At 36.1% G+C, this 18393-nt stretch overlaps 1 protein-coding gene across 1 annotated transcript in view; it reads right to left on the bottom strand.

Moving 5' to 3' along the window:
* Positions 1 to 11852: 11852 nt before the first annotated feature.
* UGGT1 (UDP-glucose glycoprotein glucosyltransferase 1) overlaps positions 11853 to 18393 on the bottom strand; it is a 46790-nt gene continuing 40249 nt past the window's right edge. The window contains exons 37-41 of the mRNA XM_070945140.1: positions 17370 to 17530; positions 17084 to 17198; positions 15383 to 15499; positions 13791 to 13959; positions 11853 to 12770 (exon numbers count right to left, since the gene is read on the bottom strand). Of these exons, the coding sequence (XP_070801241.1) occupies positions 12745 to 12770; positions 13791 to 13959; positions 15383 to 15499; positions 17084 to 17198; positions 17370 to 17530 (588 nt within the window). The 3' untranslated portion in view covers positions 11853 to 12744. The remainder of the gene's footprint in view (positions 12771 to 13790; positions 13960 to 15382; positions 15500 to 17083; positions 17199 to 17369; positions 17531 to 18393) is intronic.

Below are 18393 nucleotides of genomic sequence, written 5' to 3'. Positions count from 1 at the left end.
AGCAACAGTGATCTGTAAATGAATTTGCATCTTAATGCTTAAACTGTATTTCCATCACACCTTTTTGTGTCCATCCCACAGATCAGCTAACCAATCTTTATAGTTTGTTACATTATCCATTTTGAATGTCCAGATACCAGATTTTGTAACCTCAACAAGTCTTAGGGACAAGTCATAGTTTCCAGAAATTCAAAATGGCATGAACAACCCGGCAACACCCTCCTTCAATCAGATGCCTTATCTTCAAGTTATTGGAGGTCCGCAAGGTGGCAAGGACAGCAAAGTTATCAGGGTGGCAATTGATGCTCTGCCCCATTTTATATGTGCAGTGCACAGGCAGTGCAAACATAAAAAAACCAGCCAGAGTTTCAATTGCACCATTGCGTCAATTTATATCTTGACTTTTTAAGTTATACCTTGCAGACTCCATTTGTGCATCTGCAGTGCACAACACACAATAGCTGGGTCTTTTATGAGCTAACTATTTATACAATACTTTCAGTTGGTAAGAAATCATTTTGTCATTTCCTAATTTAACATTATTTTAAACAGAGGAAAGTTAAAGAAAAACCTTGTGGTATAATCAGGGTCAGTGCCAATCTGGCCAATTTGGAGCGGGGGGATTACCTACCTGGACCCGTGTCTTTCCATTTTTCCTGACACATCCTGTTAAAATTCAGTTTGCACTATTTACAGGGGGAAGAAGAGGGGTGTGTGTGGCATGGTGATGCACACTTGTTAACTGAGCTTTTAAACGAAGGTAGGGTTTTTTTTAATCACATCTTTATTTTCTGCCATTTAAGGAGGCATACATGAGGCCCTCTCTCCTGTTTTCCCCACAACAGTTCTATAAAAGAGTGACTGGACCAAAGTCAATCAGCTGATTTTCATGCCTCAGGAAAGACTAGAACTTACAGTGTCCAGTTTTTAATCCTGCACCTTTACACTAGTTGTGCTATGTTATACTGCATGAACACAGCTTTGTTTTCTTTGTTTTCACTCAGTTTGAAAACAGACCTTGTGGTGATAATACAAGAACAGAAAGAAAATTCAGATTTCTTATTTCAAAGAAATATTTCATTCACTGAGGAATAACAAGGTTAGGTGACATGTAAGAAAATGAAGTGCGTGAGTAGCAACTTGAAATTTAACAGATTTTCAAAAGAAGGAAAAAATAGAATTTCATCCATGCTTCCTGACTGAAAAGGAAGAATTATATTGATAGCATTTAAATGTTCCCCAGATTGAGTATGGCTCATCAGAACATGTTTTTTGGCAAGAAATTGTTTCTGGATGTATGGTACCATATGTTGAAATACCACCTTAGTCTTTAAGGACATAAATGAAAAATTCAATGACTGGAACATGTGGAGTTTTTTTTTTACTGTGAAATTTGTCCTTTTTGGTGTTGTAAGGCTTGGTTGATTCCTTTTCCTACTTCAGGATGGCAGAATTTGATTTATGAAGTCTTCTACAAAGGAAAAGCCATTTCCTTTCATTTGTATACTGGCCATCTCAACATGTGACTCTTGATGGAAAACAGTATTAAAGAATTATTTCATTCGATAATTCTGCATTATGAAAATGTACTCAAATTCTTATATATATAGAACATAGAACTTTTAATGAAAAATATTTCTTCCCTTGTAAAAAAAATCCCATAAAAATAAGGGTTGGGACAGGGGTGAAATGCTCCCAGTTCGGACCGGATCACCTGATCCGGTAGCGATGGAGGCAGGTGGTTCGGAGAACCGGTAGCAAAAATCCCTAAACCCCCCCCCCCATGCCCAGCTGAGCAGCACAATCATCAGAGGCTTTTTTTTTAAAAAAAGCATTTTTTCTACAACCTCTTCAACCTCAGCCAAAAAATGCTTTAAAAAAAAAAAGCCTCTGATGATCACATGGCTCAGCTCCGATCTTCAAAGGCTTTTAAAAGAAAAAAACCCTTTTTTTTCTTTTAAATGCCTCTGATGATCCAAGCTGAGTTGCCTGATTGGCAGAGGTTTTTAAAAAAGCCTCTGCCATCAGGCAACTCAGTTGGGATCGTCAGAGCCTTTTGAAAGCATTTTTTACAACCTCTTCACCGAAGAGGTTGTAGAAAAAAATGGTTTTAAAAGTTAAAAAAAAATTGGCCATGCCCACCAAATCACATTACCCACCACCACCAAGCTATGCTCACAGAACCAGTAATAACAAATTTTAGATTTCACCACTGGGTTGGGACTATTCCATATGGTTTCCCTAAGAACATTCCTTCCTTATTTCTATTGGAAACATTACTTTCCATATTTGGAGGAAGGTGACAAAGCCAAACAGAGGGAGGAACCAGTTTTGAAACCACCTCATTCTAGCCCATATTTCTGTAGTTCTTATTTATTTATTATTTATTTATTAATTTTATTTCTATACCGCCCTTCTTCTGAAGGACTCAGGGCGGTGTACAGCCTAATTAAAAACACGAAGACAGACAAAATTTAAAAATAATTAAAATTATTAAATAATAGGCCCAATGTATAAAACCTCAAATTTAAAATCCCATTTAAAACCAATTAAAATCTTTACATTGATAGCCCAGCCTGGCAGAACAACATGGTTTTGAGGGCACAGCGAAACACACGGAGATCAGAGATTTTACGAATTTCTGGGGGCAGATCATTCCAAAGGGCAGGGGCTCCCACAGAGAAGGCCCTCCCCCTGGGTGTTGCCAGCCGACATAATTTGGCCGATGGCACCCTGAGGAGACTTTCTCTGTGGGAGCGAACTGGCCGGTGGGAGGCTACTGGTGGCAGAAGACAGTCTCGAAAGTATCCAGGTCCAATGCCATGGAGCGCTTTAAAGGTGGTAACCAACACCTTGAATCGCACCCGGAAAACCACTGGGAGCCAGTGCAGCTCGCGCAGGAGGGGTGTCACGTGGGCACAACGAGTTGCGCCCATAACCACCCACGCAGCCGCATTCTGGACCAGTTGGAGCCTCCGGGTGCTTTTCAAGGGGAGCCCCAAATTCTTACCTGCACCATTAATTATTTCTGTCCTGCAGGTGTGTTGGATGGATGAAAAAGAAGCATGAAAGTGATGAATGACTCCAGAGTAGCAGAAAAGCATTGGGCCTCAGGAAAGTTACGGGTAATCTTTGATTTATGATCATTCATTTAGCAATTGAAATCATGATGGTACTGAAAAAAGTGACTTATGATTGAACCTTGTACCTATGACCATCACAGAGTTCCTATAGTCACAGGATCAGAATCTGGGCACTTGGCAAGCGGCATGTGTTTACAATGGTTGCAGAGTCCTAGAGTCACATGATTACCATTTGCATCTTTTGCAGCCAGCTTCTGACAAGCAAACTCAATGGGGGAAACTGAATTTGTTTAACAAGTGCACCAAAAAAAGGTTGTAAAATTAACATGATACAATACTTAAACATATAACTTAGCAGTGGAAGTTCCCAGTCCCAGTTGTGGTATAAATTGAGGACTATCTGGATAACTTTGCCCCAGGCCCATTTGAGGGAATTCATAGATAGCATCCATACTACAAAGCCTCTTCCCTCCAAATATCTGAGGTATCATCTGTTAAACCTGATTGGATGAGGTTTTGTATTGATATTGGATGCTTTCTTAATTATTTCTACTGTATTTCATTTTTTTCTTTGTTTTCTATTTGACACTGTGAATGGCTTTGAAATTGGGCAGTGTCTATATCTAAATAAATAAATAGCTTCTCACAGATGTGTAAATGTCCATTCCTCACATTCTTGAATTGGCAAAAAAGAATGTCAACACAATTTGCATTCTCTCTATAGCCAAGTTTTACTGTGCCTCAACAAAACAAATATTTAACATGGGTTGGTTTCAGGGCAGTAGCTAGTAGAGTTGCATTTTTTGTTGCTGATAAACACATGTTGCAAGCAATTTTCCTAATACTCATTTTTCTTCATATTTACATAATTAAGTACGAAGTACGCATCTATGAATTTTATGTTCTATATCAGTACGTATCAAAAGTTTTGCTCTGTTTAAAAGTGGTTCCAAAAATAAAAATTAGATAATTTCTTTTGCAAATAAAACACAATTCTCTCTCCCTCCAGTGTTATTTCCTGCTGTTGCATAGAATTTGCTACTAAACTGTTTATTCAATTTAACAGCAAACAATTACCATACAAACTTGAATTCATCTCTAATTTCTTGAATTCTGGATTTCTAATGTAAATTCTTCCACAGATGAAAATATGCCACATTATATCATTATATGTAGCACTTTGATGGTATAAGTATTCCATCTATGCATATTATTCCTATTTCATTAGCTGAGCCTAAAATAGGAAAAGCTTGAGGCAATTCACTTGGATAGTATTATTACTGGCAAAATATTGAAATGGCTCCTGGATAGATAACACTTTCTCTTTGCCTAATCTCTTTTTATTTTGTTTTGTGCCTTTTATAATTTTAAAGTTTTTAATTTTAACAATATTAATTTGTAAATTTTCTTTTTAACTGTGTATGCCACCCAGAATCACTTGATTGTGAGATATGCAGCTATGTAAATATGATAAATGAATGAATGAATGAATGCTCCTAGTAATCTATTTCATGACATGGAATTTCCTCCCCCCCAAAATTTGTAAATTTTTCTGTAGCATCTGCTGCACCTATTGCTATTTTTTCCCTAGAAATGTTGCAATGATGCTTGTTTTAGGTTAAGTTTTAATTAAATTGGCTGGGATAAAATTCCAATTCAATCTCTGCCAACACAAACATCCAGGCTTCTGGCTGGTGGCAGCTAAAGCCTATTTTCAATGCCATCATCATATTTACCAGAGTAGATTCTCCTCGAGTTTATTTAATTTGAAAGTGGCAGAATCTATTACAGATTCAAACATAACACAAACACAGAATTAATTAAAAATGCTGCATGGTATAAATTTCATTGGGATGTAATCATTGGTATGGATTGGGAAATATTTATCTGATCTAGTTGGACTGGATCAGGTCTACAAAATGCAGGTTCTCTATCTCTGCCTTACATGTTTTGTTTGTGTTAAGCTTGGATTCTTAACATTGTGGCCATGGCCACAAAATGCACCACCAATTAATAAAATAATGGATAATAATGCACTGTAAATTTAGTACTTTATGAAGTACCGGTATGTGTTTATGCACAGAAAAAGAGATAAATGGAAGAAATATCTTATAGAGGTTGACAATGAGTGACCCAATATTTTTTTTTAATTTATTTATTTAAAACAATACATCAAAAAAAAGAAATAGTCAAACAAATGATCGCGACAGGAACTTTACATGATATTTACACTTTCTACGGTATGTAGGCTTCAGTCAGATTTAACATATATTAAACATAATCCTGGTTATACTTGACTTTTTGGGCGTCTGTTGTTCAACCAAACGTACCATTTGTCCCAACATTGGAAATATACGGAGTCCTTTTGATCTCTCAATGCTATAGTCAGTCTGTCGGCTTCCGCATAATCCAAAATTTTCTCCAAAATCAAATCTTCAGCCGGCAGGTCTTTCCCCTTCCAATGTTGGGTGAAACATATTCTTGCTGACGTGGTGATAAATACACATAGACACCATATATTTGTGCCTATGTTGTCTGGCCTGATGTTCAGTAGATAGTACTCTGGTTTCAGAATTAGGTTATAACCTGTGATTTCCATGATCCATGCCTGTATAATTTTCCAGAATTCAGTCGTCCTGGAGCAGGTCCACCACATGTGGAAATAGGTGCCAATCTCCCCACACTTCCAACAGTTTGGTGAGAGATTTGAATACAATATTTTTGAGTAAAAAAAATACTATTTTGTAACTGACTACATCCGTCTCAACAGTTACATCACAACATGAAGCAATGCTCTCCAAATGCCAAGCCTGCCTCCTAGCCCACAACACTTGGTGGACCTTGAACTAAGTGCTACCATTTATTTAGAGAGTTATCTTTTAAGTCATGTTTTCAGTCTTAATTTGACATACAAACTAAAAACAGAAAGTTTTTATTGAATGATTTGTCTACTTGAATCTGAGACACCAAGGATCTGATTATCCAAAATTTCCCAAGTCCTCCTAAACTCACAGCGCCTGCTCAAAGAGCAGGTGGCAGCCACAGTTAGGGAAACTTTTATAAAAATTCATCTTGTGTGTCAATTGCACCATTTGCTGCACTGAGAGGCCTTGCTCATAGTCACTCACATCCTGATGACACCATGTGGCTGTCTACATAGGGCTACCCTTGAAGACCATCCAGAAATTACAATTGTCTAGTGTGCAGCAGCACATGCAGTTTTGGGTGCATCACGGTTTAGCCATGTTACACCATTGCTGTGAGAGCTGCATTGACTTTGTTTCTTTTTGGGTGTGGTTCAAAGTGCTGGTTATCAACTTTAAAACTTTTTTTTGGTAGCAGAGCAGGCTGTTTGCAGGGCTACCTCTCCCTGAGGGCATCTGCCAATTCCACTAGGACTGATAGGTTGGGCACACACTCTCTTCTCTTTAAAGTTGCCATCCAGTGGGATCTAGGTAGCACACCTCTTGGTAGCTGCCCCCATCCTTTGGAACACCTTCCCCTATGAGTTCCATAGCGTCCTACATGCCTGGCTTTCCTGAAGCTGTAAAGATCTGGCTTTTCTCACAAACCTTAGAAAATTTCTTTTTAATGTGTGGGAAGGGGTTGTGTTTGGTTACTGGACCGTTATTTTGTTGGCTTTCATGCTTTTTATTGTTTTTGGTTTTTTACTATTTTATTGTTATTTATGAGTTGCTATGTAATATAGATAGCTATAAAAATCTGTTAAGTAAATAAAACCCTGTCCCAAAGGTTCTTTTTCAAAAGGATTTTGTTGATTTTGGACTTTGTTTTTCCTTGAAGATGTTTCACTTCTCATCTAAGAAGCTTTTTCAGTCCAAACTAAAACGCAATGAAGATATTTCTGTGGTTTGCCTTAACTGATTTAATGACTAAGTTACTAACAGTGTTGGTTAGTTTTTATTCTATTATTCATAGCTGTATGTTTACAACATAATGTATTTGATCTTGTGGTTTTATTCACATATTTAAATTTTAATGCATTATGTTGTACTGAAACATTCTACAAAGGGAGACAAATATATCCAATAAAATTGATTATTTTGAATTGCTAACAGAAAATGTCAGAATGATAGTGATAATTTTCTAAGTAAATAGATTAAAAAAACACTATTATTTAACTGATTTAACAGATTTTAATTCCAAGAGATAAACACCTATTAAAATGTGCATGAAGAGGAAACATGGAACGTCCCTTAGCACTAATGTGGTAGGGAAAATAAACAAAAATTAAAAGGTACTGATGAAATGTTGAAAGGGATGAGACATTGTTTACATTTTAAAATATTCAACAGCATGGAATGGATAAGGATCTGTTTTTCTACAATCTTCAAAGGTGAGGGACCATGCAAATGTAGCAGCTGTCTGCAACATTTTTAAAAAGCCATATACACTCCTTGGGAGAAATGTAACTGCTTAAGTTGTTGCAGACAGATGCTCTGTTGATACTCTAACGCAGTGTTTCTCAATCTTAGCAACTTTAAGATCTGTAGACCAAAACTCTGCATGCTGCTTGGAGAATTATGGGAGCTGAAGTCCACACATCATAAAGTTGGCTGAGATTGAAGAATACTGTTCTAAAGCATCTTTTCTAGACTGAATTCAAAGCACTGCACAAACCAAATATATCACTCAATAATGGTTTTGGAAGCCAACCTCTATTTTTATCCAACTAGGCTTCATAAACATTTTTACCAATATCAGTTCCCAGAAGTGAAAGTGCACAAGCTTGGAAATAAGCAAATCTAAATATAAAATGTAACTAATATAAGTAGAGAAGTCAGGATCAGCTGTAGCCCATCCTTCATTAAAAACCACAATTGATTTAACAAGGCTTTTATATTTCCATTTATTTTCAGGTCCTTGTTAATTCTTGATCCCTCTTCCTAAACATGTAACTCACAAGCCATTATTTCCTGCTAATATCTAAATATCAAATTTCACTAGAACATTTACTAAAGGCTTTAGTTCAGGGGTGTCAAATTCAAGGGCTGTCCTGGAAACAGCGAAGGACCAGCCCACTGTGCTTCTGCCAGGGAAATGGAGCTCGGGCGTCCATTTTCACTGGCAGAGCGCTTGCCACCACAAGCACACACATACAAGTGACATCAAGCTGACCACACCCACCCTGGCCATGCCCACCCCAGCCTGAGGTCAAATGTAACGCTGATGCAGGCCTCAATGAAATCAAGTTTGACACCCCTGCTCTAGTTTCTCCCTTGAAGATAAGAGCCAATAAATGGTAGGAACGACAGGAAGTATTCAAAATTGGCATTTTTATCTTCCATTTGTCTTGGAGCTGCTAAAGTTAAGAAACAATAATTCAAACCATTATGACCTGTATATCATTTGGCATGACTATATCAATTGTAATGTAGGGGTAAGGGAAAACTGGCTTCAATTTTACTACTTTTATTTTTCATTTTTCTAAAACTGACACCATATATCCACAATCAGGATATATGCCATGTTAAAAGAAATCTTGTTTATAGGTAGATAAAGCATTCAGAGTAGCTAAAACGAATTTATTAAGGCTTTCCAAGTATCACCTTTTAAAAAATGTATAACAGTATTATACTTTATGATTCATTGGCAGTAAATACATAAAAATCATAGTCCAATTTTGAAAAGTATAAATTGTGAAGCTCCTAGCTTATTCAAGAATTTTAAATCTTTAAATTAAATCTTTATTTACACTTAAGACTTTCATCATATCATCCTGATTAGGATAGGCACAAATCTTCACGGTGAATCAAACGTTTGAGATGACAAATTCATTTTCCTCAGTTGTCCTCGGTGCTTCTTATTTTACCATATACTGTACATTACAAATAATAGTACAAAGATGACAGAACTAATCTGGAGCTAAATGCTTGCTTATCTATATGCACAAGAAAAAACAATCTGTAAGGGAGTTTGTAAGTCTTTTCTTTAGAGAGTATGGTGAGCCACAATTTATTCCACCTTTACAAAAAGAAAATAAAACTGTCCTGAATATGAGATGCTATAGTGCACCAAATTCCATTCTACATTACTTACACTGTGTTTATTTTCAGTATTGAGAATTTAAAGACACCCATTTTCTATTTTTCAGGCCATAACAGATAGCATGTATTATATACTTCTCAGGCTCCTAAGCAGCATTTTAAAAAACCCATAAAATTTGGATCATTAGTATACTAACCAGCATACTGACATAGTTGTATCTAAAATATTAAATAATATTAAGTTCAATCAGATTTTAAAGCAAAATATTAATGCTAGAAAATATTGTCTCTGTAAGTTTACTAAAGATTGAGAAGGGCTAGAAGTGGCTGATAACTGGTTACTCATTTGAAACTAAGGATCTTAAACTGATCACTTATGAATTCATACACTTTGAGTTTTGCATATACTCAGTGCCCTCATTTACAACATTCCACAGTTAAGATTATCTCATGTACCTGTATATTCATCTAGTTGTGCACTACAAATATTGATTGCTGTGTCTATGTAGCTACTCTGCATAATTCATTGGAATTCAATGGAATGTGTGTCCGTTATTGCAGATGTCACTATAGGATGAATAGATGGGATTCTGATGGTGTTGGGCAGGGGTGGGCAACTGTGGCCCTGTTACAACCTGTGGACTTCAACTGTCTCAGGAATTCTGGGAGTTGAAGTCCACAGGTTGTAAAAGGGCCACAGTTGTCCACCCCCGGTGTTGGAGAAAGTTTGGACTCTTAAAATGATAGAAGTTTACTTTTATCAGAATGAATTGGATAAAGATGGGCAGCTACAACCATCACCTGACTGTTTAAATTACACAGCCCTAAGAGACAAAAAGCAAAATATCTGGTTAGGTCTCAGTACAAAATTTTATGAACCAAGATCATATGAGAATTAACCAAATGCACAGCACTCACCAACACCTTGGATTCACGCTGCCATTAACACTTATTTCATGTAACAAGAGGGACAAATCAGTAGTTCAAAGTAACTTTCTCATTAACATTAAAAGGTGAATGGAATGACTTTAGAAATTGTTTAACTGTAGGATGAAGGGATAAATGCCACAACTGACTTTTCCAATGTTAGTATTAAGATCAATAGAACAGTTTCAAAGACCAGAAATGCATCATTCTCAACTGGGATTCTGCAAAACCCTGGGATTTTGCAAGGGATCAAGATTGAAAAAAAGCCAAATCCTTTTTGGACTTTATACACTGCACAGTGCACAATCAGAATTTTCACACACCACGACTCAGCTGCCAGCCTGCAGCTTTGATGTTGCTGTAAATGTTGTAAAATGTGGATTATAGAGTAGAAATGGAGGAGGTATATATGATTTTATGTAGGAATTCCTTGAGACCTGAACATTATTTCAGTTTCCTCCAGGATAAAAAGATTGAGAAAGGCCATTCTAAAACAATTGATCCACTTAGGTACAGAATTTTATCAGAGGCTTGTCCTTACATGCTACTTAGATACTAATTCTCCAAGAGTGGCAACAAAGTATCCTGCCTCCAGGCCTCACTTACTGACCACAATTGGGACCAGCAACTGTCACTAAGTGATGTGGCTGTAAAGTCATGTGACCATGCCAACTTATGACATCAGTTCTGACCACAATTGTTAAACTGTGATATTAAGCGAATCACCTGTGGTTGTTAAGTGAACCTCATGGGTCTGCGACTTTTAATTTTCTGCTAGTTCCCCCATTGACGTTGCTTGTCGGAAGCGGTCTGTGAGAGTTGAAAATGGCGATCATGTGACTGCAGGATGCTGCAAGCAGCGTGGTAAATGAAAGCCATGAAAGCCAGCGGGGTGACTTCGGGCCAGTCACTCTCTCTCAGCCTAACACACCTCATGTGGGGAAAATAGGAGGAGGAAGGTTGGATATGTTCACTGCCTTATTTGTGAAAATAATAAAGGTGGGATATAAATAAAAAATGAACAAGTAAATAAATAAATGTGTGCCAGTTCCTGAGCACCTGAATTGCAACTGTGTGATTACAGAAACGTTGCAACAACTGCGACTTTCAGGACCGGTCATAAGTCTTTTTTCAATTGTGGTCAAACTTTGAATGGTCGCCGACTGAGTGGTTAGCAAGTGAGGACTACATGTATTTAGCTTATTAAACATTTCAACACAAACCAAAACATGACTTTTCAAATGAGGGATTATAGTGTGTCCTTGCATTATGATACAATTTTACAATGTTTTGAATCTTATAAGACTGCGCTTTAAATTCTACTCTGTAGAATAATAGATAATGTGATAATAATAAGAATTCATAGAATTCATAATATGAATGCAAAATTAGAAATTATTGCTTGCATCGGAAAAGCTTGCAATTTGTTCTCAATATCCACTATTAGATGTGAATTGCAAACACTTTTTTCTCTCACAGATTAAATTTTAAGGGGTGGTGGTCTTTTTTTCTTCCTGATGTTAATCCTTCTAGCAAAGGATATTTTTATATTAAACAAAAACAAGTTATAAGTATTTGAAACCATTTCAAAGTTGCAGGCAGTTGTTCAATATATCCACAATATGATGTTTTTCTACAAAAGTTGCTTATTTCATCTGAAAAGCAGTAACAAAAAGTATTACAAGTGGGGAGGAGGGAACATTACAAGATTGGACATTTCTTAGATACCATTTTACATAAATGTGTACAACTGAAAATTTGACCAGAAAGTTATGCATATATAATATGCAAAAACAAGACAACTACTACAAATATCAGATCCACAAGAGAAGAATTAAAGAAAAAAATATAGGAACTCTAAGGCTTTATTCACCTGACATCGCTTTTTTGAGGGAAAAAAAATAAACTTATCAAATTTACATAATCAAAAAATTTCCACAGATTTGCATGAACAAAAAGTACATTCAGTGAATGATGACAAATTACAGCAGTCTTAATGCCCTAATAATTTTGCAGTTTTCAATAAATTGGAGAGAAATGTCCTTTTAGGTTGTCAGTGGAAAAAGATGTTAAGAACCACAGAAAGTCTGCTTCATTAAAATACACATTTGCAAATATATATTTCAAAAGTTGTGGATTGCTTTGACATTTTTGCTCAGTAATGGGGTATCTGAGGTGATATTCACAATGTAATATATTTAAATAAAGAACTGACTTTCCCATTAGGACAAAGGCTATGATAAAAAAATCCATTTGACTTCTGACTGCATTAATCAGTCCAAAATATCATAAAAATCCCTGTGCAAATCTGAAAGAGCACTCTCTATTTCAGAATCTTGAAATGATGGAAATGCCTGTATTCTCCATATTTCATCCTCAAGGTAGCTACCCTTTCTCTGGACTCCTGAGAAAGGTGTAGAGATGTATTGACATAGATTGGTATAGCGTGGTAGACTTGGCCAAAAGCTGGTAAAAGACGCTTTTCACCACACTTCTTTTTTACTCAATTTCCATATCCTTCTGTAGATTCTTCAATCTCCCACAGGTGCAAAGAAAACCAGTTCAGCTAATTCAAATAATCCAGTTCCCATTCAATTGAATTGCAATTAATATGCATGACCCATACCTTCCAATTTTACTCAGCAGTTTTGCAAGTGTATTAAGAAAAACTAGTATTTGATAGAAAAATTGTCTATGAAATAGTCTCACTCGGTATGTCACCATGATCATAATTCCCCATGCAATAGCGTGTCTGTAGAAAAAACAAAAGAGAGAGAGAGAGAAATATGCAGGTAAATATGAAGAAGCACAAATATAATAACTGCATATCATTTAAATGCCATTAATAGCATAGGTCTGGCAATTAAGGTATTGTTATGGCAAAAGGATAAAATAAACAAGAGTACCATTCCTTCTATTACATTTTCTTATTTCTGACAGAGAAGTCTCAACTAGAAAACAAACATGGTTAAATTACACAACAAGCTCTACCTACAACTAATAAAGAGGCAAATGCAGAATGGTTCATTTTCAGAAAAAAAACTTCAAACTCATAAATGGACAATTATGCAATACATTCATGAACAATACTCCTGGTAGTCCTCACACTGATAGTAATTGAGACTGGGAACTTGGTCACTAAGTGGCATGTTTGTAGGGCACAACATCCTGTGACCACTCCAATTTACAATGGCAATTGTTGCAGTCCCCGTTGCTGTTATTAGGCAAATCCTGTGTTGATGCAATTTTCCGCAGTCAGCTGATCACCATTTGCAATCTCCTCCTGGCTTCACCATTGACTCTCCTTGTTAGAAGCCAGCAATGAAGCTCACAAAGGATGATCATGTCATGGTGGGATGCAGCAACATCATAATTTCAGGTTAATTGCCAAGCCCACCAATTGTGATCATGTGAATACAAGGACCACTCATAAGTATCCCTTGTTCAGAGCCATCATAACAGTTGCTGAATGAATGGACATTAAGCAAGGACTACCCATAAACAATATTAAGAAAAAGAAAGTTCCATTTCTATACTTTCATTGAGGTCAAATTACAGGTAGTTGCTTAATGCCTATTCAGTTAAAAAGGACTAAAAAAGTTACATACAACCAGTTCTTGAAGTATGTAGCTTACATTTAAGTTCTCTTCTAAAAATGGAGACACAATGGCTTTAGTCCCTTTCTATTTTCTTACAATCATGTATCTCCTAACTTCTATGGGAAATACTGTATATATTTCTTAAATTAATGAATGCCATGAAAAATAATTACCTTTCTGACTTTGGGATTCCGTTTCATTTGTTGTAATTAATACTCCCGACTCCTTCTCTTGATGGAATTGATTATACAACTGTTTAATTTCTTGATCGTAATCCTGCCATTCAGGGACAATCCTCATTGCTGCCTGCAGCTTGGGTTCTTTTGTCATTGGATTATTACACTGCAATATAACACATGCGTCAATGGCAATGGAGACACATAAGGGAAAAATGTACTGAACACTCCCTGAGAACTTAAGATTCAAGCATAGAATCGAACAGGGTTGGAAGGGACCTTGATATCATCTATTCCAATTACTTGTCTGGTAATGGGCTTCACTACTGCAGTACCCGACTGATAGGTAGGCTCTGCCTAAGACCCTTCAATGAGGAAACTCTACCATCTCCAAAGGCGATATCTCCCACTGTTGAACAGCTGTTGCCTTTATCATTTCTCCGATGTCCAATCAGAATCTTCTTCCTTATAATTTAATGCCATTGTTTCCTGATGTCTTTTGAAATAATTCTGAATAATTCTGCCCGATCTTCTACATGACAACCCTTCAGATAACTGAAGACAGCTATCATGTTTCCGTAAGTCTTCTTTTCTCTTTTAGAGCATGATTAATAAAATCTATAAAATATAGCAATAAAATAGCTATATTTTTATTATACTTTTATCAACATAGCAATAAAAATCAACATTTCACTTCTTTTTCAGTTTCATTATTACTACATATAGTAATAATGAATAGGCTGCATTTTTTCCAGATTTGTAAAATCTTATCTTTTTTAAAAAATGAATTCCTAATAATGTCATCCACAAAAGGTATACTGTAATTATACCTTTGATTTCTTATTGTATCATCAAATTTAAAACCTAGATATGATAAAATAACCAGCCAATGATGAGTGGTCCTTAATGTTACCTGGTTTGGATAATGAAACTTTTGCAAGAAAACAACAAAGCTCCGAGAACACCAAGGACCAGCCAACAAATTCATTGGTAAAGAGAAGTAAGAAGAATTGGATTAGTAGCAGCTCATATGAGATGGACCTAAAAATGCTTTTGGATGCTAAACATGAATAAGCAGCATGGTCCAGAAGCTAATAAAACCACTGTAGTCCTTAACAAATATAACGAAGCACTGTGTCCAGTTCATAGAAGATAGTAGTTCCACTGTACTTTACACTGGCTAAACTATACTTGATGTACTGTTCTGGGCACCGGCCTTCAACATGGAAATATTGGTGTAGGTTTACAGAAGAGTTATCTTGAGGAATAGTTAAGGAACCTGGGGGTTGTTTAGCTTGCAAAAGAAAAAACTAAAGGGGATAAAAATATCTGAAAGGATGCCATATGCAACAGAAGGCAGGCCTTATTGAAACTGCGACAAGGACAAAAGGCTTGAAATTAAAAGAAAGTTGATTCAGGTTGAATATTAGGAGGAACTTCCTTAAACTAAGAGCTGTGAAACAGTGGAACAGTCTGCCTAAAAACATGCTGGACTCCTTCCTACTGGAGATTTTCTTTGGCAGGCCTGGTGAATGCCTATTCACCAGATAAGCTCCCCCTCCACACACAATATAATGAAGCAACTTTACCAGATCAATAGTCTTTGCTCTCTTCTTTGAAGCATCATCACACCAAGTTTCACACCAAAGCCATTCTTGTGGTAGTGATTTAATGGGGACCTGATGGATCATGTTATTGGGCAAATCCTATAAAACATAAGTTTACAGTGATCTTTCTTTGCATATTTTCTTTAAAAAATTCAATGTATTACAGTTGCATATAAATAAAAATTAATCCATTACAAATGGATTACAGACATTACAAAATGTCTGCTGACCAAATTTAAAAAACAAAAACAACAAAATATGCCCTAGGGGCAAGCAATTATATTGAGGAATACACTGGAGCTGTATTGCTCAGAGCATAGAATACGTAGACTAAAACAATAAAACCTTAGGATGAGCATGCTAGAAAAGACCAAGCATCAATGAAAAATATTTATCTTTAATTACCTTTGAGCCTACCTCATCCGCAACCATATCACTGAAGAGTTCCAGAAGTTCTTAAATTATATTGAGTTATTGTACCTTGCATTTAACAGATGGCAACTACGGCTCATCTGCGTGTCTATAGCAGATTAAGGGATTATACTTTGGAAGTTCATATATTCTAAAGCTCTATAAAGCACTTCTCTTCTTGCAGTGAGTAGCAGGGGGTAGAATTCTAACCAGAAGAAACAAATGGATGCTTATTTTTCTCCTGTAGCCTTGGCTGCAAGTCCCCAGAGTATCAAGAAATGAAGGAGCAGATTTCTTAACTGGGTTTGGGATTTCAGTCCTATGGCAAAAGTCCTGAGAGAACTGAAAGCAGTAAGATAAAGTTGGAGGGGAAGGATAGCAAAAGAATTTTGGTGTTGGCTTTGTGTATGTGGGATGAATTTCAGTGCTGTTTTACTCAGCTGTAAAGTTTTACATTCACTTGTACTTTCTTTTTCTCTTTCTGGGTTAATAGTTGCCACCTATTGTATATAGATCTAAACTGCCTACAAGTTGACTCCATTATGCTATTTCCCAACTGTATATTTTGATCTATTTTTAACATTAAAATCCTTTGTCACTACTCTAATGTTGTGTTTGTACTGCACCATACATTCCAAAGTTTTTGGCCATATTCATCCTGTCACAAGAAACAACACGTTTGTTTAAAAACCTAGTCCTAGGGAAGGGAGATTTTCTGTACTGTCCCATCTAAATTCCTGAAAACAGATGGCATCTGCTGAATCAAGAATAAGGATGCCAGCTTGACTAACCCAAATGGATTGCATTTGCTTTCAGCTATATCCATATACTCCAGAAGGTAGGCAGAAGGGATGGGAAAGTAGTTTGTGAATGCCTCCTTTCTACCATGCCTATCCTGCATACCTATAATCAGTACTCCAGATGCCACTAATACATATTCCTATCTGTCCATCTACTAGTAACCATAATGCATATTCATGAATCTCTTCACAAAATATTATCTTCTTTAACTTCTACATTATTCCTCAGTATTTGTTATTCTTAACCTTTCTTATGTTTGTATTCCACAAAGCTTTATAGCTGACTGCCCATTCTACAAGTTTCTAATGGTTGATTTTGCAAAGAATAGCAATGTGTTTGCAAAACTCAAATTTTTGGAATCTGATATCTGCCACGAATGAGGGAAAACTCTCTAAAAATGCAGTATTACTGTAAGATTTGCATCTATTTTGAACAAAAGATTGGAAGTATACATATAAAAGATATAATTACTTGATCAAGATTGGAGAGGCTATTTGGATCCTGGCTAAGTCCTTGATATTGTCCCCTGAGTCGATCTCCAGCAGCTATCTTTCTGAACTTTTTTAGGTCTACAACATAAAGAGCACTAAAAACAAAGAAAGAACAGCTGTTAGATTCACTTGTACCTGAATTATACACTAAATAAGTAAAATGCAAAATAAATTCAGATTGGAATTTATTTGTAACATTCAAAATAAATTTACTATTTACTCTCATATTAAATAGATCAGAAATATTTGGGGTGCAAACATATCACCTAATATGATATTTTCTTCCAGCCAAGTGGCTTGCCCAGTATCCTGACTTCCAGAATCGGTAGCCATCCATCTCTCTGCGGCTTTCACAGAAAGGTGTATAACCATAAGGTGCTCCATCCAAGTTGAAATCTCTTAAATCCTTTAGGTCTGTACGCACAATCTAAAGAAAAAATAGTTCAGTTTAAAATTTTAGATATTCCATAGGAAATGTGGAATTTGGATCTCAATCTATCCACTTTCCTCTTAAATAAACATGATCTGTGGCAACAATACCTTTCCATCCATTCCCAAAAGCTATACCCCAAATATATGGACTTTTATGGGAAAGGGTATGTCCAAAATACTATTACATGACCGCAACCTTGGAGCTGCCTTCAGGAGAGGAATAAGGAATCATGTCCATTATCTCCACTTGTAGTCTATATATTACAAATAGTAAAACAAAAGCCATCTTGAACTCATAGCATGGTACATATTTTTTAATCAATTGGTTTAATTTAATATACTTTAATTTTTTTTTAAATTAAATTATTTAAGTATATTAAGAGGGCCTATAGATTTAGGTGAAGCCAAATAACAGACACCAGCAGAAATGAATTCATATCAGTTCTTACTAGAGATCACAAACATTTAAAATGTTTAGCCTGACAGCAATTGTTGTTTAATCTCCTACGATCATTTGAGAGCTTGCTTGCAAGTTAGAAGTTTTCATATCACCACTCCTTTTCATTAGTTTCCTGCGACCATCATGCAGTAGATCAGTTCAGATGAAAAAGGTTGTTCATCACACAGTAAACTATATGCTGATTTTTAGTATTTCTTTTCTGAGTATAGAATTAATGAAGGCAACCAAGTTCCAAGTTTTATAGGGGGAAAATAATACACGTCCAATCAGAAGTTACACAACTCCCGAAATAGGCAGGAGATTACTGTATATTCATTTGCTAGATATGTCAAATATGGTGCCATTCTTTGGCATCTACCAAATAGGGGAATTTGGTGGATTAATTCTGATCTTACCTC

The sequence above is a fragment of the Pituophis catenifer genome, unplaced genomic scaffold, assembly GCF_029215685.1.
Source record: "Pituophis catenifer annectens isolate HBS135680 unplaced genomic scaffold, rPitCat1.0.hap2 SCAF_6, whole genome shotgun sequence".
NCBI lineage: Eukaryota > Metazoa > Chordata > Lepidosauria > Squamata > Colubridae > Pituophis > Pituophis catenifer.
Note: the sequence above shows the minus strand (reverse complement) of the source record. Positions and strands in the feature narration are given on the sequence as shown.